This window comes from Oncorhynchus gorbuscha, linkage group LG16, assembly GCF_021184085.1.
Source record: "Oncorhynchus gorbuscha isolate QuinsamMale2020 ecotype Even-year linkage group LG16, OgorEven_v1.0, whole genome shotgun sequence".
Taxonomy (NCBI): Eukaryota; Metazoa; Chordata; class Actinopteri; order Salmoniformes; family Salmonidae; genus Oncorhynchus; species Oncorhynchus gorbuscha.
The window spans coordinates 5,526,647-5,549,558 of NC_060188.1; the positions used below are offsets into that span (position 1 = coordinate 5,526,647).

General features: G+C 43.2%; 2 protein-coding genes and 1 pseudogene across 2 annotated transcripts in view; 1 reads left to right on the top strand and 2 right to left on the bottom strand.

The window, feature by feature from the left end:
• Window positions 1-5,697, top strand: part of tbl3 (transducin beta like 3) — a 39,045-nt gene extending 33,348 nt beyond the window's left edge. The window contains exons 20-23 of the mRNA XM_046306287.1: window positions 124-195; window positions 1,810-1,968; window positions 3,511-3,604; window positions 4,796-5,697. Coding sequence (XP_046162243.1) covers window positions 124-195; window positions 1,810-1,968; window positions 3,511-3,604; window positions 4,796-5,198 — 728 coding nt within the window. The 3' untranslated portion in view covers window positions 5,199-5,697. The remainder of the gene's footprint in view (window positions 1-123; window positions 196-1,809; window positions 1,969-3,510; window positions 3,605-4,795) is intronic.
• A 2,147-nt stretch (window positions 5,698-7,844) lies between these two features.
• noxo1a (NADPH oxidase organizer 1a) lies at window positions 7,845-12,558 on the bottom strand. Its single transcript, XM_046306120.1, is given in 9 exon segments — window positions 7,845-9,400; window positions 9,403-9,458; window positions 10,553-10,670; window positions 10,930-11,040; window positions 11,229-11,416; window positions 11,592-11,775; window positions 11,888-11,960; window positions 12,079-12,159; window positions 12,398-12,558. Coding segments are annotated over 9 exon segments (1,545 nt in total). The 5' UTR covers window positions 12,464-12,558; the 3' UTR covers window positions 7,845-8,732.
• Window positions 12,559-20,875: 8,317 nt separating this feature from the next.
• On the bottom strand, window positions 20,876-21,039 carry LOC124000934 (annotated as a pseudogene).
• Window positions 21,040-22,912: the final 1,873 nt, after the last annotated feature.

The following is a 22,912-nucleotide window of genomic DNA, read 5'->3' on the forward strand; positions in this document are numbered from 1 at the left end:
TAGGTCATGTATGGTGTGCCATGACCCTGGTTATGTGTGCCAGGATCATATGCTTCTATATCTGATGTGGGTTACTCTGTGTGTACTGTCTGTGAACTCGTGACTTTCCTGTGTGGCCTCTAGCGATCCGCCAGGGGGAAGATGGTGCTAAGCAGCTGGAGAAGACTGTGCTGAAGCTGCGTCAGGACCAGAAAGGTGAGGTCAGAAAGGATTGGGATATACTAAGCTGGCCAAAAAAAACACTGTTTTTACTATGTTGCAGAACATTCTGAAAACGTTTTGTGCTTGGTGGGTATCCAATATAGTGATGGAGCCACATGGTAATGGCCCGTGATAAAGGTCTGTGTATGGTAATGGCCCGTGATAAAGGTCTGTGTATGGTAATGGCTCGTGATAAAGGTCTGTGTATGGTAATGGCCCGTGATAAAGGTCTGTGTATGGTAATGGCCCGTGATAAAGGTCTGTGTATGGTAATGGCCCGTGATAAAGGTCTGTGTATGGTAATGGCCCGTGGTAAAGGTCTGTGTATGGTAATGGCCTGTGATAAAGCTCTGTGTATGGTAATGGCCCGTGATAAAGGTCTGTGTATGGTAATGGCCCGTGATAAAAGTCTGTGTATGGTAATGGCCCGTGATAAAGCTCTGTGTATGGTAATGGCCCGTGATAAAGGTTTGTGTATGGTAATGGCCCGTGATAAAGGTCTGTGTATGGTAATGGCTCGTGATAAAGCTCTGTGTATGGTAATGGCCTGTGATAAAGCTCTATGTATGGTAATGGCCCGTGATAAAGCTCTGTGTATGGTAATGGCCCGTGATAAAGCTCTGTGTATGGTAATGGCCCGTGATAAAGGTCTGTGTATGGTAATGGCCTGTGATAAAGCTCTATGTATGGTAATGGCCCGTGATAAAGGTCTGTGTATGGTAATGGCCCGTGATAAAGGTCTGTGTATGGTAATGGCCTGTGATAAAGCTCTATGTATGGTAATGGCCCGTGATAAAGGTCTGTGTATGGTAATGGCCCGTGATAAAGCTCTATGTATGGTAATGGCCCGTGATAAAGGTCTGTGTATGGTAATGGCCCGTGATAAAGGTTTGTGTATGGTAATAGCCTGTGATAAAGGTCTGTGTATGGTAATGGCCCGTGATAAAGGTTTGTGTATGGTAATGGCCCGTGATAAAGGTCTGTGTATGGTAATGGCCCGTGATAAAGGTCTGTGTATGGTAATGGCCCGTGATAAAGCTCTATGTATGGTAATGGCCCGTGATAAAGCTCTGTGTATGGTAATGGCCGGTGATAAAGGTCTGTGTATGGTAATGGCCTGTGATAAAGCTCTAAGTATGGTAATGGCCCGTGATAAAGGTCTGTGTATGGTAATGGCCCGTGATAAAGGTCTGTGTATGGTAATGGCCCGTGATAAAGCTCTATGTATGGTAATGGCCCGTGATAAAGGTCTGTGTATGGTAATGGCCCGTGATAAAGCTCTGTGTATGGTAATGGCCTGTGATAAAGCTCTATGTATGGTAATGGCCCGTGATAAAGGTCTGTGTATGGTAATGGCCCGTGATAAAGGTTTGTGTATGGTAATGGCCCGTGATAAAGGTCTGTGTATGGTAATGGCCCGTGATAAAGGTCTGTGTATGGTAATGGCCCGTGATAAAGGTCTGTGTATGGTAATGGCCCGTGATAAAGGTCTGTGTATGGTAATGGCCCGTGATAAAGGTCTGTGTATGGTAATGGCCCGTGATAAAGTTCCGGGTATGTTAATGGTATGTGTAATCCTAACCCTGACTCTCTCTAACCCCCCCCCAGAGTCTATGCTGCGCTACTGTGCTGTGTGGAACACCAATGCCCGGAGCTGTCTGGACGCCCAGGCTGTGATCCAGGTGATGCTCACACACCTTTCCCCTGAAGAGCTGCTCCAGTACCAGGGAGCACGCGCACACCTGGAGGGACTCATACCTTACACTGGTGAGGTGGGGTGTGTGTGTTAGTCACATTGATGTATAGACTCACGCCAGACGTGACAACTACCTCCATGCAGATGATATATGATGTTTTAATTTCTGAATAATAGTGAAGGAATCAAACCACTGATGCCAGAGAAAGTGTCCGCTGATTGTGTGTGTTGGTGATGGTGTCTGCTGATTGTGTGTGTTGGTGATTGTGTGTGTGTTGGTGATGGTGTCTGCTGATGTGTGTTGGTGATGGTGTCTGCTGATTGTGTGTTGGTGATGGTGTCTGCTGATTGTGTGTTGGTGATGGTGTCTGCTGATTGTGTGTTGGTGATGGTGTCTGCTGATTGTGTGTGTTAGTGATGGTGTCTGCTGATTGTGTGTGTTAGTGATGGTGTCTGCTGATTGTGTGTGTTAGTGATGGTGTCTGCTGATTGTGTGTGTTAGTGACGGTGTCTGCTGATTGTGTGTGTTGGTGATGGTGTCTGCTGATTGTGTGTGTGTTGGTGATGGTGTCTGCTGATTGTGTGTGTGTTGGTGATGGTGTCTGCTGATTGTGTGTGTTAGTGATGGTGTCTGCTGATTGTGTGTGTTGGTGATGGTGTCTGCTGATTGTGTGTGTTGGTGATGGTGTCTGCTGATTGTGTGTGTTGGTGATGGTGTCTGCTGATTGTGTGTGTTGGTGATGGTGTCTGCTGATTGTGTGTGTTGGTGATGGTGTCTGCTGATTGTGTGTGTTGGTGATGGTGTCTGCTGATTGTGTGTGTTGGTGATGGTGTCTGCTGATTGTGTGTGTTGGTGATGGTGTCTGCTGATTGTGTGTGTGTTGGTGATGGTGTCTGCTGATTGTGTGTGTTAGTGATGGTGTCTGCTGATTGTGTGTGTTGGTGATGGTGTCTGCTGATTGTGTGTGTTGGTGATGGTGTCTGCTGATTGTGTGTGTTGGTGATGGTGTCTGCTGATTGTGTGTGTTGGTGATGGTGTCTGCTGATTGTGTGTGTTGGTGATGGTGTCTGCTGATTGTGTGTGTAGGTTATGGTGTCTGCTAATTGTGTGTGTTAGTGATGGTGTCCACTGATCGTGTGTGTTTGTGATGGTGTGTGTGTTTGTGATGGTGTGTGTGTTTGTGATGGTGTGTGTGTGTTTGTGATGGTGTGTGTGTTTGTGATGGTGTGTGTGTTTGTGATGGTGTGTGTGTTGGTGATGGTGTGTGTGTTGGTGATGGTGTCTGCTGATTGTGTGTGTGTTGGTGATGGTGTGTGTGTTGGTGATGGTGTGTGTGTTGGTGATGGTGTCTGCTGATTGTGTGTGTTGGTGATGGTGTCTGCTGATTGTGTGTGTGTTGGTGACGGTGTCTGCTGATTGTGTGTGTGTTGGTGATGGTGTCTGCTGATTGTGTGTGTGTTGGTGATAGTGTCTGCTGATTGTGTGTGTGTTGGTGATGGTGTCTGCTGATTGTGTGTGTGTTGGTGATGGTGTCTGCTGATTGTGTGTGAGCATCTTTACATGTTTGTTGATACAGTTCCCTTGTTTGATTTGACACTGTTCGTCCCCACAGAGAGGCACATGCAAAGGATCGGCCGTCTGCTGCAGGCCTCCATGTTCCTGGACTACATGTGGCAGAAGATGAGAGTGACAGGAGCTCCAGCCAGGTGAGGGTGACCAGGGGAGGGCCTTAAACACAACACCCACCAATCACAATCCAGGGCTTATACTAACAGCCTTGCCTAATGACTTTCAAATATTTTTTCAAATACATTGCTTTTAGAAAGATTCAGAATAAAAAACACATACATTTCATTGTTTCGAGTTTCTTTTAATAGGGATTGATAGCGGTGACAGGATTCACCCCTAAAACAGATTCTAACATACACTGAAGTGTGTTTCACTTAGTCTTCCATCAATATCATTGCTTTGACTGAAGTGGAAATTCGACTTAAGCAATAGTTAGGATTCGCTTCTCTGAAGTGAAAGACACGTTCAATTGTTTGATTTCATCTTTCCTTGTAGCATTCTAAGTAACTTCGTAGCAAGACACAGTCATCCGACCTATCAGCGTTGACAGTATGCCACGCGAAGGTTGCTCTAGATCTAATCTGAGTCTGAGAACAATGGCTGTTGTTGTTCATAGAAATGTATCTGGGCAAGAGAGATGACTTCTACATATCTGTGGTTTGAGACCAATACCTGTGTAACCAAACTGATGTTTTTACTGTAAGTACTGTAGTAGACTTCATTCTGAAACCACATTCCCCCTCTATGGTTGCTTCCCAAATGGCACCCTATTGCCTATATACAAGTGCACTGCTTTTCACTAGGGCTCTGGTCTAAAGTAGTGCACTACATAGGGAATATGGTGCCATTTGGGACACCGTTTATAAGCTTTGTCAGCACTGTAATGATGAATAACAAACGGATTGAGGAATATTAACAGCGATAACCAGGTACTGGAATCAGCAGGAGATCAATCAGAGGCTGTACAATCACATACTGTACCATGGAGAGTAAATTCCAATATGGTACATCGACACTGAAACGTCTGGAAGAATGAGGCTGTAGGTCAGGTTTGAAGAATGATTATTTGAAGTCATTATCTAGAAAGTCATTGTCATGGGTCAAGCATAAAGAGGTCTTCTGCAGTACCCTAATGTATGATGTGATAGGAAGTATGCAGCAGAGCCTAATTCTTCAACATGGTCTTAAGACCCAATAAGAATCCAGCTGGAGTCCAGCTTCAGGAAATACGGCAGAGCAAACATGGGTCTGTTTGACACGTGAATTATATGGATATTTGACCTCCTTTGTTGTTGGTTGCTGATGTGTGATGTCATATCCTTTTGCAGTATGGACTCGCAGGATGAGGAGATGGACACCGCCTCTCTTCAGGTGCCACACCCCCTGTTCATGATTGACAAGCGATCAGGTGAGGGTGGAGATGGGACTAAGGAACAGGGGGATGGAGAGGAGAGATGGAATGAGGGAGAGGCAGAGGAGGATGATGGTCTCGAGGAAGATGCCAACTGCCCGGCCAACATTGAGGAGGATGATGATGATGAAGTGAGTATCACCAGGAAAGCCTCAGTCAGGAGACAAAGGGAAGAAAATGGACAGAAAGGAAAAGAAAATGGCAACCATCACTCTGGCAGTGAGGAGAGTTCAAGAGAGGAGGACCGGGGAGACCAAACAGAGGCTAAGATCCTCCTGTCTGCAGCGTCCCTTCCACCCCTCCAGGCAATCATCAGCTGATGGCAGACTGCCCACTAAGGATGCCTGAGTGTGAACCCGCGGGAGTCTCCTTCAGCGTGGACCACTGCCTGGAGCAACAGTGTGCCTTTATAGACACTGACAGACAGAGAAGCAGGTCCTGAATGACCTTTTATAATAAACTGGTTTTGAGGTCAATAGGCCTGGCTGGCAGCCATTTTGGAAAAAACGTGTCATTTTTTCATAAATAGTGCCACAAGTTTTTCCTCACCATGTTAGCTCATTGGGAAAAACTTGTGAGTGCTATTGGAAGCCTACTAATGGTACCTAGTGGAAGCCTGCTACTGATACCTAGTGGAAGCCTGCTACTAGAGGTCAGGAATTGTCAAGGCTCTACCCGTAACTTCTTCCCCATTCTTCAACAGAAACCAGTGCTTGTGAATTTTTATATTTGTATGTTGTTGTGCAGTCCTGCTCTTCCACCTAAACATTTTGTTTGTCATGATTACAAATGCATCTGGAATAAATTGTATGCCTTGTATTTATTGTGCTCTTTTTAAAAATAAGTTTGTATTCCATTTTAAACATCAACCAATATGTTCATGTAAAAGAGTATGTTTGAAGACTTAACTTATTTAACATAAAATTCCCATAGGAGTATAAACCACGACACAGGAAAGGGTGAAAAGGTCAAGCCTTCATCCCTTTGCCACATTAGACTGGTCCAGCATATTGTCACCCTGTGTATTTGTCTGTCACATTTGATTAAAGTCTGGGATCTCTGGTATAAACCAGTGGGCTCGGGGAGAGCTCTAACAGTATAAACCAGTGGGATCAGGGAGAGCTCTAACAGTATAAACCAGTGGGATCAGGGAGAGCTCTAACAGTATAAACCAGTGGGATCAGGGAGAGCTCTAACAGTAAACCAGTGGGCTCGGGGAGAGCTCTAACAGTATAAACCAGTGGGATCAGGGAGAGCTCTAACAGTATAAACCAGTGGGATCGGGGAGAGCTCTAACAGTATAAACCAGTGGGATCAGGGAGAGCTCTAACAGTATAAACCAGTGGGATCAGGGAGAGCTCTAACAGTATAAACCAGTGGGATCAGGGAGAGCTCTAACAGTATAAACCAGTGGGATCAGGAGAGCTCTAACAGTATAAACCAGTGGGATCAGGGAGAGCTCTAACAGTATAAACCAGTGGGATCAGGGAGAGCTCTAACAGTATAAACCAGTGGGATCAGGGAGAGCTCTAACAGTATAAACCAGTGGGATCAGGGAGAGCTCTAACAGTATAAACCAGTGGGATCGGGGAGAGCTCTAACAGTATAAACCAGTGGGATCGGGGAGAGCTCTAACAGTATAAACCAGTGGGATCGGGGAGAGCTCTAACAGTATAAACCAGTGGGATCGGGGAGAGCTCTAACAGTATAAACCAGTGGACTCGGGGAGAGCTCTAACAGTATAAACCAGTGGACTCGGGGAGAGCTCTAACAGTATAAACCAGTGGACTCGGGGAGAGCTCTAACAGTATAAACCAGTGGACTCAGGGAGAGCTCTAACAGTATAAACCAGTGGACTCGGGGAGAGCTCTAACAGTATAAACCAGTGGGCTCGGGGAGAGCTCTAACAGTATAAACCAGTGGGATCAGGGAGAGCTCTAACAGTATAAACCAGTGGACTCTGGGAGAGCTCTAACAGTATAAACCTGTGGACTCGGGGAGAGCTCTAACAGTAAACCAGTGGGCTCGGGGAGAGCTCTAACAGTATAAACCAGTGGGCTCGGGGAGAGCTCTAACAGTATAAACCAGTGGGCTCAGGGAGAGCTCTAACAGTATAAACCAGTGGGCTCAGGGAGAGCTCTAACAGTATAAACCAGTGGGCTCAGGGAGAGCTCTAACAGTATAAACCAGTGGGCTCAGGGAGAGCTCTAACAGTATAAACCAGTGGGATCAGGGAGAGCTCTAACAGTATAAACCAGTGGACTCAGGGAGAGCTCTAACAGTATAAACCAGTGGACTCTGGGAGAGCTCTAACAGTATAAACCAGTGGGCTCAGGGAGAGCTCTAACAGTAAACCAGTGGACTCGGGGAGAGCTCTAACAGTATAAACCAGTGGACTCAGGGAGAGCTCTAACAGTAAACCAGTGGACTCGGGGAGAGCTCTAACAGTATAAACCAGTGGACTCAGGGAGAGCTCTAACAGTATAAACCAGTGGACTCAGGGAGAGCTCTAACAGTAAACCAGTGGACTCGGGAGAGCTCTAACAGTAAACCAGTGGACTCAGGGAGAGCTCTAACAGTAAACCAGTGGACTCGGGGAGAGCTCTAACAGTAAACCAGTGGACTCGGGAGAGCTCTAACAGTAAACCAGTGGACTCGGGGAGAGCTCTAACAGTAAACCAGTGGACTCAGGGAGAGCTCTAACAGTAAACCAGTGGACTCGGGGAGAGCTCTAACAGTAAACCAGTGGACTCGGGGAGAACTCTAACAGTATAAGAGTACAATTCATAATAAGCTAGCGGTGGATAGAAATGGTGACTCCAAGAAAGAGAAATTGGGTGCTTTGCTATGGATGAAAAGAGATGGAACCAGTGTCATCTGTACCAGTGGCGTATGCCACACACACAACACCCTGTTAAATTTAAATCAGGATATTTTCTCCATTCAAAGAGGCAGACAAGTTATTTTAGTATTAGAATTTATTGATTTTTGCAGTACAAGATATGTTATCTATAGTTATTTTAGTATAATAATGTATTACAATTTGTTGCAGTTTGCAGTACAATATGATATGGAATCAACCATAGTTGCTAATAACAGTTTTCCAGTATGGAAAAATAGAGCTCCATAGATTAAAAGGCTATACAGTGGAAACTATGAAAACACATTTTAGAATTTAATAGAAGACACTAATTCATGACAATAACAGAAAATGAAAATAAATTGAAAATAAATTGCTACTGAATGTTTATTCACAAGTGTATATTTTAATTATACCAGTATATGACCTGACTTCACATTAAGTGAAGAGAAATGATTCATTAAAACAGGAATGTAGACAAATGACAGTAAACCCCTAACCGTAATATTTGTTCATCCACAAAATAAATCCTGAATTAATAGATAGCATTAAAATAATGTTTACAATGCAGTTATCAGTATCCATCTCCAGGTGCATGGAAGTAGGCCTGACGAACAGAGCAAGAAGTAAACTTCCACATTAAAAAAATAAAGACTCAATATGTGACTCAGAGTATTACAGTAATGTATGATTATTCCTCCCATCTCACAACTCATGGTTACATGACCAGCCCCAAGGCAGTTAAACACTTTAAAACACGGTGTAATCATGTTCAGGTAAGTTCATAACGGATAAGTCCCACAGTCCAGCTTCTAGTACAGTGACTTTCTGTGCTAAAGCCTTTGGATTCTTCCTGGAAACCACCAAGACACCACATGTCCTGGCCACAACCCAGTCTGCTCCCTCGGTTTTAAAAGGCTAAGGAGGAACTGGCTACCCATAACTCACCAGTGGGTCTGGACCCACCACCATTTTGGGTCAACAATGCTCCTATTTAGCGGCTCAGTATCACAGCAGGCGCTGGCGACAGCTTGGCTTTGGAGGCGTTCTTGCGTGTGACTGTAGTGCAGCGTGTCAGGATCTCCTGCACCCTGGGCCTGGGGGGCACCTTGGGGGTGGTTGGGGCCATCTTGAACAGGTTTGGGTCAGATCTTCCGTGGACCATCCTCCCCTCCAACACGCCGCTGTCGGGGTTGAGACGGTCGGCCACCATGGGCGGCGGTGTGCGGGCGCGCCGGAGACGCTCGTCCATGTCGGCGCGGCTCAGGTTGAGTGACGAGCTGCAGGATGACGAACTGAGGTCGTCACTGAAGCTGAAGTCACTGCCCTCGCTTCCCATGCTGCCGGCGAGGCTGCGGTTGCCTCTATCCACCTCCCCGTCCACCTCCACCATAATAGTAGGCGTTGGAGTGCCCTTGCTAGGGTATGTCGGGGCGGGGGTGGTGACCATCACAGGTGAAGGGCTAGGCTGAGGCACAGTTAGAACATTAAAAGAATGAGACTTGAGCTTGTCGGTAGGTTTGAGCTGATTTGGTGTGGAAGGTTGGGAGCCGGGCAGCTGCAGGATGTTGCCTTGGGAATGGCTGCGCTCGTGGGAGTGTCCGGCCAGCGTGTGGTCAGAGCTGGAGCTGTGGACCAGGTTGAGAGCCGCCAGGCGGACACGGGGTTGTTGTAGGGCTGCAGGTACATGGCAGGTACGAAGCCGCTCTTGCCGTTGTATCTGTCAAGAGGAGAAAGAAGAAATTGGAAACTGACATGAGTTTGGATTTCATATCAGAAATCACAATGTTGTCAAAGCCTTGGTACAATATGTTATCCTAGGTAATGATAGACGACATGTATGTGGCCTTTGTAGACATTTGTCTGTCTAGCTTTCACTTAAATTGACAAGTCAATGGCCGTGTCTGAAATCTAGCTTGGCTACTACTTACTTAAACTGCATAATGTGTACTAATCTTACTACATACTATTTTGAACGTACTGTTTAGTAAAAAGGTATGCAGTAAGAAACAAATAGAGAATTTGAGATTATAACCCACGGGCAGAAACTGATTGAATCAGTGTTGTTTCCACGTAATTCCATGTGATGACGTTCAATCAACATGGAAAACTGATTGGATTTGAAAAAAGTCAATGTAAGGGAATTTTGCATTTTTTTCATCCAACGTTTAACCATTTTTTGGTGAATTCACATTAGATGACAAATCAACCAAATGTAAATCAAAACTAGATGTTGAACTGACGTCTGGAAGGTTATATCTGCATTTTTGTCAAAATGAGGTTATTGACATTTCCTTGTTCTGTTCATATCCTTGTTCTGTCCAATGGCACGGCCATTGTCAAGAAAATCTTTGGATTTGATTCAGTGAAAAGATAACAGCTAAGTAATTCAGTCACGTCAACTTCCAAGGGGAAGCTACCAACTGTTTTCTAATGATAGGGGCAGAACACGCTGAGAGGTTGTCTCAAAAGAGCATTGAGCAGACAATGGCTCAGCTATCTCTGGTATTGGGTTCTTCAGAATCAACTAATGATAACTTGTAATGTAGTGAGATAATTACAGCGTTGTTGTTTCCGCATGATATCTGATGGACGGGCGATGATACTCTGCATGTCTGTCTGCACCATGACTTTCAATTCCCTTTCAACTTCCATTCTCTCAATGCATTTGCTGTAATCTGACCATAGAATTAGTACGAGTTCTAATAATTTTGATTCCATGGTTCCGACAGTCTGGAAGTCATGCTTCTCTTTTACAGCTATAGCTACTGTATTCTTCCTGTTTAGTCAGACAGGTGTTGTTCAGTAACATACCTGATCAGCCACCAGCCATTGTCAGACTTCTGCAGGACTTCCACCACTGAGCCAATGTCCATAGACACCTCGTCTCTATTTGTGGCTTTGTAGCTTCTGACAGCACTGTACAGCACACCTATTTGTGGGAGATCCAGCATGTTAGGATAGGTGCAACATCAATATATGGCAATATACTGTCAGTGGTTGTCCACACCTTGCAGTACATGTACAGTATTTGCAGTGTATGTCTTGACGCTGGTGCATCAGCTATATGTGAATGTTTTATATATTTGTTGATGTGAACATTTTTGCAGATGATCCCCTGATGATCCACTCCCAGGCTATAGAAAACATAAATACATATGTGTCAGGGATAAGAGATGATGGTATCTTACTTTCTCCATAGGACTCGTCACTATCGTCATCCTCATTCCCCTCTACCTTCTCCAGGTATGGAGCAGGGAACCAGGCCATACGCTTGTCCTCATTCTCCACCAGCCACCAGCCTGGGAGCAGAGGGAGAGGGGTTAGACTGGTGATGGACAGTTATGATCAGTTCTCTCAAACCCATTACATGTCACATAATCAATACATTCGTGCAGAGATTAAAAGTGATGCGATTTTACATGTTCATTACAAAGGAAAATACATGCTCTTTATACTTTATGGCTAATCACAGCAGACGTTCTCTCACCTGCTTTGTCTTTGATGAGCACGTCCAAGTTTTCATCCACGGCCACTTTGAACGGCCGGTTCTTGGTGTCTTTGGTCTCATAGGGTGCCATGCACCGGTATGCCTCTGTCACGAACGGCTGCGTAACGTTTCCGATGTTGACACTCTTGTCATGTCCAGCGGAATCCTCTGAAGGCATGATCATGATACTGAGGAAGGAAGTCACATTGTAAATGTATAACTATTTATTGTACTGAATTAAATCACCAAAACATAACGGGACACTGGATTTGAAGTCGATCCACTTGTGCGTAATACTGTGCGTAATGCTCAGGACACAGTTGTAATCCCTAAGCAATGTGTGTAATTCTCACTATAATCTACCTATTCTTGGCAAACTCTGGCTGTAGATCTTGGTCCTTGGGGTGGAAGTACCGGATGAGTTCAGGACATTGTGAGACGCGCGGGTCACAGCTGAGGAGCTCTCTGCAGTATTTCTCCAAAAACTTGAGCTGGACCACCGACTTGCTTGGACCATTATTCTTTGTGTTTATCTTCATCCTCCAGTCTGACGAAGGAATATACGACGATTACTAATTAATTATTTATTAGTTATATAAAGGATACAAATGATAGACATCAACCGGCAACGTGATATTAAAAGTAAAACATAGGCCTACCTCGAAATCTAGGAATAATTCTGTCCGATTTTTTAAGTGGGTTCGCAGGTGGGAATTTCTTCTTCATTTGTTTCTGTTTTGTATTAATAGTTTGGCATAAGTAAGAAAAGCATGGCTCCATATTATATTTTGCATTTATGTAGCCTACATTAGATCAGACTATTTGAATTGTAGTTGATGATGTAACTTACATTAAGTGTCTTGAAGTCCTTGAAGGTTCTGTAAACAATGATGTCATTCTGATCTGACCAAAGCACCGATGTCATGTACATCTGGACATTTGAAATAAGTTATAAATATCAATTAAATCTTTGGTATAAATCATTGCTGTCAAATTCAAAAATAAATGTTTTAGTTAATTGCACTCACAAAATACAGTAAAAAATAATCAACAATTTTCGGGAAATGATTCATTAACAGGCATAAAAAATAGTTGTACATCTCATGCAGAAATCTGGAGAAATATCCCATAACAGCAGCAGTAGTATTACATGCATCAAGTATCCATACTTTGCTTTTCTCCTTGTGCATTACTCCAATCAGTCGGACATTAACCGGATACCGTTGCTCCTCCATGTTAGTCATTAAAAAGCCTAAATGCGTAAAGTCCTATGGAGATGTGTATTCCTAACTAACTGACTGGAGCTCAAATGGGCAACAGATTAATATACCTCTCCGAGTAAGGTGTGGCAGTAGAGGCACGTAAGCAAACAAATAGGAGGACAATATTTGCGTCACGTGAGCAGCTCCGGCTGTAGTGGCGCAAGTGTGGGAACTACACTGTTGCAACCAATGTATCATCATTTCAGTGGCGAACCATCATTCAGGGCAGGCGGGGAAGACCCTGTTTCGAGCCCCATCTGTTGAGCTAAAAAAATATATATATATACACGTTTTTGTTGTTGCCTGTTTTGCATGTTATTTTGGTATTAATACGTGTCACATAACAGTTTTCAAACAATATATAATAATATTTTAGTTAATAAAGCTGCATATAAACATGGTCTCTTTTTTGCTCTCTTGAGTACGACAGCTCCAAAATGCAGGAGTTTCAGCCTATTTCAGTGCTTTCTGTGCGGTGGGGCAGCCAGTGGAAAATATGGAGTTGGTAATGTTCTCTAGTTGCGCCGTGATTGGCTCAGTGTTCTGTCACTCATGGGTACACTACGTCACCGCAAACTCTACAGGGAGAGCTCAAAATTCAAGCACCCTGGGTGCTGCCATAGTGTTACATTAGATGTGCCCATTCAAGAAGGTTCAAGGTCATTGGCCACAGATAAAATTACATCAAATCACGTTATATCTACAGTAGCTTTGATTGGACTGATCATGTCAACATCATACCTTAGCTAGCAAGCTAGAAGTCCTCATCATGAATAAACTTGACAATCTACTGGCAAATCCTTTTCAATCCGTGTCATAGGAAGAGAAATTATAGATAAAACGTATTGTGCTCATAAACATTACACAACATGTTGGAAATCGCAAATTCAACAATGAGTGGTTTGGAAGGAATCAGTGGCGGCTAACTGCAAGCGTTGCAAAGCAATTTCTCGCCTGCTATTCAGTAGAGTGGGTGTGTGGTCTAAGTCTTGGTTTAAGGGTCCCTTTTCCAAGCTTAAAAGGATAAACATTCATGCTGTCAATCCAACATGACTTCTGCCGCATTCAAAACACCTGGAAACTCGGAACAGGCAAATCTCAGACTTCAGTGAGTTCAAGACAACTGGGAACTAAAACAAAAAGAGCTGTTACTGGAAAAATACGTTTTGAACGGTCATCCAACTCGGAATTCCAAGTCGGGAACTCGGGTCTCTTTCTAGACCTGAAGATCACTGACGTCATGATTCGACCCTGTTTTTGATGATTCCCAGTTGTCCTGAAAGCACCATAAATCCAGAGAATACCAGACTTTGATGACAAAGTTTGATGACAACACAAGTACCGCCATGCTACCTTAATGTTCAAGTGAGCACAGCACAACAAGGTGTAAGAGCTTTCATTGTCTGCTTATATGCACCCTTTATTTATCCCATGGTTCTGACTTGGCGTGCAGGGAGAATACTATAAGAACGGACCATGTTCTGAATTCTGTCTCTGTACATTTAAAAAGTGCTGAACAATATAACAAATAGTTATATTGACTATGTCCATCCTAGCTCGCTCATTAATGTCTTAATCAAAATGACAGATTGCCTCTTATCCGCTCGTCATCCCCTTATGCCATAGTTTGTACATCTAAATGCCATAGTTTGTACATCTCAATTGTCAGTAGAAACCACATTTGTTTAAGTAAGTCAGCCATATCAGCTATGTTTTTTTAAAGGCAGTAAATGAGGCTAAATGATGTGTTTCGCTGCCAGACAAGGCTCCGCTGATAGCCAGGTCATTTGTATGATTTTCTGTAACAATGGTATGGGTATAATAATACATTTTATTTTGTAAAGTGGTTTCTTGCATCAAACAACAATATCAACAGTCACGTTGTCTGAAGGACAAATGGATAAACAGGTTAATGTCAAGCCCTGCATGTTTTTTTCAAAAGTCTCAGAATGTAGGCCTACATTGAACACCACACATTGGATGCTACTGTAGGCTGAATGATAGAACAGCTATTTCCATGTCAAAATGTTATGGGATGCATTTTCTCCATTATTTTTGATGGTAGGCCAATCTAGAAGGCCTAGATTATGATCAAATAGCCATAGTAGCCTACTTGGCCATTGTTAAAACTGATCTTAAAGCGGGTACAGCTGCATTTTCACAGTGTTGAAGTTTGCACTCAGCAGACCTGAAATTTGACATTTTTTTAGGGAACATTGGTTGCAACACATATATGCCTACCTGCAGCCTGCAGGCACACTCAGCATCTCTCTGGAGATATTGCATTTATTGCTTTTACTGAGCTTTGATGACATGTCATTTTATTACTTGTGATAAAGTAGTAGTCATTTTACTACAGTAGACAGGCCCACCTCTTCTCTATTAAGTGAAACAGCTACAACAGCAATATAAAATAAGCACAGAAGAAAAACAGTTCTGCCTTTAACTGCCTGTTTTTGGAACCTAATTTCTTCCCTGCCCATGCTGGGTCAACCTTTGGACTCATATCCCAGGGATTACATTGATTCATGTTGTGCCCATTCCTTATGAACCTGGTGTGAAATGGAAATGCTTTTTTGCATATCCTACAGAGAATGGGGTCACAGCCAGGGATCAGCTATTATTGACGGCAACACTGAGACAATTAGGGTTTATGTGCTTTGCTCAAGGACAGATTGATAGATTTTTCACCTATTTGGCTCAGCAACTCAAACTAGCAATATTTCGGTTACTGGCCCAATGCTCTAATGCCTCGATCACACGACACCATCTTTGCAATTTGGTACACCAGAGGTACATTCATTTCCCCTGGAACGCTGCAGTGCGTTCCGTGTGGTGAAAACCTTGGTTTATCGAACGATTACATCAAACTGTATGTGAAGTCGGCCTGACAGAAATGGTAGCAGAATGTGAAGGTTGAACTTTTGTAGAACACATATCCAGATGATGCTGTGTCAGTGGAGGCTGCTGAGGGGAAGACGGATCATAACACTCCATTCCAGCCGTTATTATAAGTTGTCCTCCACTCAGCAGCCTCCATTGTGCTGGATAGCGTTTGGTGCAATGACACTGTAGGTGGGTTTGAGGTGTAACCACTAGGCTACCTGCCGCCAGTAGGGGAGGAGGCCAGGAATGGCCTGTATTCATGAAGAAGAGGCCATATAAAGAGAATTAATCAAATGATGGCATAATTGCGACTGTACCTATAGGACAGGTTTCTCAAACTCGGTCCTCGGTACTACAAGGGGTGCACGTTTTGGTTTTTGCCCTAGCGCTACACAGCTGATTCAAATAATCAACTAATCATCAAACTTTGGTAATTTGATTCAGCTGTGTGATGTTAGGGCAAAAACCAACATTTCCACCCCTTGGGGTTGTGAGGACGGAGTTTGGGAAACGCTGCCATTGAAGCAAAGCAGGAAGTAAAAGCAGAAAGTGTACCCATCAATATGTAATGTGATTTGTTGATTAAACTCAACTGACATTAGAAAAAATACATTATATTCCATGAGTCACATCAGTTAACATAATTTGAATGAACATTCTACATTACCATGGAAATTATTGCACTGGCACCATTGCGTGTGCACCCATGACTTTACCAGTCAAAGTGCCAGGGTTAGAGGTTGCAACCCTCTATGTTCAATCTATTTCTATGGCAGAAGTAGCTGAACTTAGTTGTAGCACGGACTAAAGGTTGCCCTATTGCCTGGGGAAAGTGACCTGAGCAGTTAGGCAAGTTGAGCCTGTTCTAAAGGTTTTTCACTGAAAACAAAACTGTAAGGAATTCCAGTAGGTGTAGCCTAAAATGGATCATTCTGGTTCATTCCCATTGTTTAAGTGAAAGATGGACAATTTATGGCATTTATGGCAGCCGGGCAGGTTGAGACTGCCCCCTGGGCAAAAACTGCTTCAACATTGTTTCCACATTTCAACAACAAAAATTAACTGTGATAATGTTGAATCAGCATGTAAAACTGATTGGATTTGCTGTCAACTTTTAACCTGAATTCAATGTCATGGTGAAATGTTGATTTCACGTTATTGGTCTCCTAGCTAAAGCCTATAGAGCCTAATCAACCACATCTCTCAACAACCAGCACATCATTGTTTAAAGTCCATTAAGGTAGCCCCTGTACCTCTCTGATTCAGAGCGGTTGGGTTATAAATGCATTAGTTATAAAAAATCTTTGATTCAGTTGTGCAACTGATTAGATATCCCCTTTCCCATTAACTCTGAACTTGGTTTCTTTCTTCATTCAGGCTCCTCTCCGGTCGTCACTAGTTACCACAGCTTCATAATTATGGCTAGACCTAATTCTACAATTGCTCTTCTTAAAATCTGATTAAAACCTGACCCTAACCTAACCACACTGCTAACCTTAAATTAAGACAAAGAAGCCATTTTAAGTTATCATGATTTTTTAAGATAGTCAAAGTGCAAAATTGGCTGTGGTTATGTTGATAAAAGGATATTTAGAAGGGTGAACCGGTTAAGGATCGATTCAGACAAGGTGGTAAAATTGTACTACAAGCGACAGTTTATTTCAGAGTGAGAATATCTGGTACACGTAAATACGGCCATTCCATTAGCCCATCAGACCAGCAGGAAAAGAGAGCGAGTGAACCGTTACATACACAATTTATACAGAACAGAAAGTAGGTTGACTCCAGAAGATCAGGTCTTCGGATTGGTTCAGCCTGGAGGTAGTCTTCTTGCATTGGCTCAGCTGGGCCGTCCGTCACTCTAGAATCCCGCCGTCACACAATGTTCAGCTAAAGAGGTAAATTTGGTGTGTGCGCTGGCCTAGCAGTCATTGTGTGTGTATGTGTGTGTGTGAGCTATCCTGTAGGGGGCCCCACATCCTTTACTGTGAGAATACGTTGCTATGTGTTGTCTCAGTTATAACAATGCAATAGCAGTAAGCTGGTCACCTGCATAAGAAATAGCACTTCCTAACAGTTATTAGTGACATCCCTCTCCTGATTGCTTGCCGTGTGAGAGACATTTTCGTGGAAAACAAGATTGTGTGTTAATAAAAGCAGTTTAGTTGTCCTCTAAAACTAGCTAGGATCCATTCTATAACTAGTTAACAAAACTATTAGCGTTAGCTGCAGTAGCCTAGCTAGCTAATGTTAAACATTTAGACTCACTGAATAAATATATTTGGCACAGGATAAAGATTAAAACGATCTGCCGAGGCTACGTGAAGCCAAGTAATGTTGGCATTGTCATGTTCGTCGTAAGGAGACCAAGGTGCAGCATGGTATGCGTACATCGTTCTTTATTAAACAAATTATACACTGAACAAACTAAAAACAAAACCGTGACGCTAATATGAATAGTGCAGACAGGCAACGAAATATAGAATAAGAACCCACCAAACCTATGGAAATGGCTACCTAAATATGGTCCCCAATCAGAGACAACGATAAACAGCTGCCTCTGATTGGGAACCAATTCAGGCCACCATAGACATACATAAACCTAGACTTACAAAACCCATAGGTCTACAAAAACCATAGACAAGACAAAACTAACATACCCACCCTAGTCACACCCTGACCTAACCAACATAATAAAAGAAAACAGATCAGGGCGTGACAGGCATATTATTTTATTTCCACTGCTGGTGATTGTTCACAAATGTTTGTGGTGCAATTGTCAGTCTCGAAGTCCCAGTTCAGTCAAACTATATTTTTTCTGTGTTTTATATATACAGCATATATATTTCCCACTATGAGTTAGGAATAATACTGAGAAAATTATGACAATGCCTTTTGAGTGTAAGAGGTGTTTGAAAGGCCTGACATTTCAGCTTATTCTTCTTGATCCGGTTGGCGGATTGCATCGAACTTTTAGGTGCATACACTGACACCTACTGTACTGGTATGTGAGGCCATTCATGGCCTACCTATATTACATTAGTCGATATGATACCTGTATAAATTCAAATCAAATTTATTTATATAGCCCTTCGTACATCAGCTTATATCCCAAAGTGCTGTACAGAAACCCAGCCTAAAACCCCAAACAGCAAGCAATGCAGGTGTAGAAGCACGGTGGCTAGGAAAAACTCCCTAGAAAGGCCAGAACCTAGGAAGAAACCTAGAGAGGAACCAGGCTATGTGGGGTGGCCAGTCCTCTTCTGGCTGTGCCGGGTGGAGATTATAACAGAACATGGCCAAGATGTTCAAATGTTCATAATGACCAGCATGGTCGAATAATAACAAGGCAGAATAGTTGAAAATGGAGCAGCAGCACAGTCAGGTGGACCGGGGACAGCAAGGAGTCATCATGTCAGGTAGTCCTGGGGCACGGTCCTAGGGCTCAGGTCCTCCGAGAGAGAGAAAGAAAGAGAGAATTAGAGAGAGCATATGTAACCTCTCCCCACATCTCAACAGTCTAAACTAACAATCTCTACCCACATCAGTTACCTGCTTCTTGTTGATCTAATTGATTAGCTCAAACAGTGCAATTAGCCATGTGCTCATGTAACAGTTGTTAAAGTACTATGTGAATTTCACCAGGTTCATATATTAATATGTCGTGTTGATTTGTTATGCATGCCTGCATCCTGGGAGAAGGGGAGTGTGTACATAACGTTTTGCCCTGCGGTGTATCCTGGAAGAAGGGGAGTGTGTACTTATGTTTTGTCCGGCGTGTTCAAATCATTTTGATGCACTGAGAGAGGTAGGCACGCGTTTTCTGTCTTCAGAAAAGTTTGATTCTTTTAAGTACAAAGTCATACACACAGTGTTGTGTGTGATGTATATTTAGAGGTTACTCATAAGTGGATGGTATTGTTAAGATGCACTTGTAATTGTACTTTTTAGGATGATATCAACATTCTGAATTCAACATGTGGTTAATAGCTAGCTAAGGTATTAGCAGGCTATTGTATGTGTGAACGATGGCTAGCTCCTCGAATGAGTCAGTTCTGCTTGATTAAAACTACCTGATCTCCAAAGTCCACGTTTATAGTCTCTTTCAACCACACACAACGCAGAGTTACAGCGGTGCTGAACTGGCTACACTCACCTTCCTTTCACCAACCGTGACGCCATTCACGGCATACCTACAATACATACTTTGAAAGAATCCTAGTTTAAATTCCAACATAACTTCTACCCACATCTCAACATTCTAAACTTCTAATATAACCTCGACCCACATCTCAATGTACTTAAACCTGCCTCCCAGTGACTTTGATTACAGGCACGTGCCACCGCAACCATCTATTTCAGCCTTTTTTGGTGGGATGGAGTTTTGGCCTGCCAGGTGGTAAATTAACTAATAGACCAATAAGAAAGAGTTCCAGAATTATCTGCCAATAACAGCTATACTGAACAAAACTATAAATACAACATGTAAAGTGTTGGTCCCATGTTTCATGACCTGAAATAAAAAAATCCCAGAAATGTTCCATATGCACAAAAAGCTTATTTCTCTAAAATTGTGCACAAATTAGTTTATATCTCTGTTAGTGAGCATTTATCCCTTGCAAATATAATCCATCCACCTAACAGGTGTGGCATATCAAGAGGCTGATTTAACAGAATGCACATTACACAGGTGCACCTTGTGCTGGGGGACAATAAAAGGCCACTCTAAAATGTGTGGTTTTGTCACACAACATAATGTCACAGATGTCTCAAGTTGAGGGAGCATGCAATTGGCATGCTGACTGCAGGAATTTCCACAAGAGCTATTGCCAAATTGAATGTTCTGAAACAAAGCTGAACATTTTTCAACTTCTTTCATGGCCTGCTTGTTCACCAGACATGTCACCACCCTTTGAGATGCTCTGGATATGTGGCTGCTTTGCTTGATGTATTGTTCTCTCTACCTTCTTGCCCTTTGTGCTGTTGTCTGTGCCCAGTAATGTTTGTACCATTCTGCTGCTACCATGTTGTGTTGCTACCATGTTGTTGTCATGTTGTGTTGCTTCCTTGCTATGTTGTCTTAGGTCTCTCTTTATGTATGGCTGTGTTGTCTCTCTTGTCTTGATGTGTGTTTTGTCCTATATTTATATTTGATATTTTTAATCCCAGCCCCATCACTGTAAATAAGAGTTATTGTTCTTAACTTACTTGCCTAGTTAAATAAATAAAAAATTAAACATGAGATCAGGAAAAACTCAAGCCCTCAGAAAATAAAATATACATTTTGCCACACCACTTCTGAACCTGTGGTGTCACCTCTGCATAGTACAAGTGGGGGGTGGGCCTTTCCTCTTTTGAGACAGAGTCCACCGGCATATTAATCCCTTTTAGGGTCGACCATGCGGGGAACGTGGGCGCCTCCCGTCGAGGCGGGAAGGGAGGGGCGCACCGGGGAGAGAAAGCCGAGGCCCCTCAACACTCCCACCAAGCGGTCCTGGTCTGAACTTAGGGGGACTGCCCCGGTCGCGGAAACCCAGGGGTTCCGATTGATGGCAAAGCGTTCAAGGTATCGATGATCAATCTGTCCTGCAATTCGCATGAGTTCTCGCAGCTAGCTGCGTTCTTCATCAACGCACGAGCCGAGTGATCCACTGTTAAGAGTTTTACTCTTTTTTTTTTGTTTTTTTGTATTACGCAGAGGCTAGTGGCTAGGCGGAGTTGGGGAGGTTGCCCTCCTTTCCCCCGCCCGTCCTTCGCCAGAGGCCACAGTTCACAGAGCAAAAAGGTTTGAGGTTGAACGAAAAGCATTTTGGTGCTCCGCCGACGGGAGGGGAGACATTAAACCTGCACCAGGGCGCAGAGTGGTTGGATAGGTTCCCGGAGCTGTGCGAGGGTCCTGGGCGAGACACAAGCAGCTTAATGTTGGAGACCGAGGTGGGAAGGCCCGATTCACCGGCAACCCCCAAGCTCACAGGTGCGCCATGCAGCCGTGCCTAACGGGGAAAGGGGGGGGGCTTTCCTCTTTTGTTCTCTATTGTTCCTTAAGCAAGGGGGAGGCCGATGACATGCGGATTCCCATCAGACCAACTCCTTGAATGCATCTCACTTGAAGTTTCCAGTTGTCTAAAAAACACTTTTGCTCAACCATACTTTACTGTATTTATACTTGGGATATCACTTTTCAACAGGAAAAGTTCAACAGTTTCTTGAGGACGGTAGGCGTTCATTTACATTTACATTACATTTAAGTCATTTAGCAGACGCTCTTATCCAGAGCGACTTACACATTGGGTTCAGGGAAGTAGCGTTCAGGGAAGTAGCTTCACACTGGAAACGTATTTTCAGACCATTAAATTCGAGGTAACGAGAATGATTCATCCTCTTCCACCATGTCTTCTTCCCCGTAGAGAACTGTCAGGCATTCAAGGAAGTATCATCAAACTGGTAATTCTTTATTTTCAGACCACAACATTCAAGTTAGTGAGACTGATTCATCCTCTCCCTCCACACCCCACGCCCCACCCCTCCTTCCCCCAAGCCATCCCATCCTTCCTTCTTTGTGATAGTCTTTTTATCATCCTGACAAACAAGAAAGATCTCTTCTGTTTTGGCTCTGGTTCTAAGGATCACAACAACCTCACATCCACAATGTGTGACTAAGGTTTCTGGCAGAGTAATCAGAGGTATTGTTTTTTAAATTATTATGATGACAACATGGAATTTCCTGATGACCAGAGAGGAAAGGTGTGCATTTCTTGTATAATGCAGTATGTCTAGTACAATAGGGATATTCTGAGGTGAGATCAGGCTGTTAGGACAGCTCAATGAGGTGAAAAGGAGACTGGAGTACCACTTTAAATGCACCTTTTTCTAGCAGACACATTGACAGGTGACAGCAGAGTTCAGTGGGATTGAGGCACATGCTAATTAATATGGACACAATATTTTAAACAGTGCCAGTGGGAACACACTAATGTCAGAAAGCTAGTAAGGATGCAAAGACTATACAGAGTTACACATAATGTGTGAATGTGGTCAGGCACTGAACAACAAAACAACATGGAAGGACATTTCTGCAGACTGAACAATAAAACAACATGGAAGGACATTTCTGCAGACTGAACAATAAAACAATGAAAGAAGGACATTTCTGCAGACTGAACAATAAAACATCATGAAAGAAGGACATTTTGCAGACTGAACAATAAAACAACATGAAAGAAGGACATTTCTGCAGACTGAACAATAAAAATCAAAACAATAAAACATGAAAGAAGGACATTTCTGCAGACTGAACAATAAAACAACATGAACAATAAAACATCTTGAAAGAAGGACATTTCTGCAGACTGAACAATAAAAATCACATGCAGAAACAATAAAACATCTTGAAAGAAGGACATTTCTGCAGACTGAACAATAAAACATCATGAAAGAAGGACATTTCTGCAGACTGAACAATAAAACAACATGAAAGAAGGACATTTCTGCAGACTGAACAATAAAAACAACAGACTGAAAGAAGGACATTTCTGC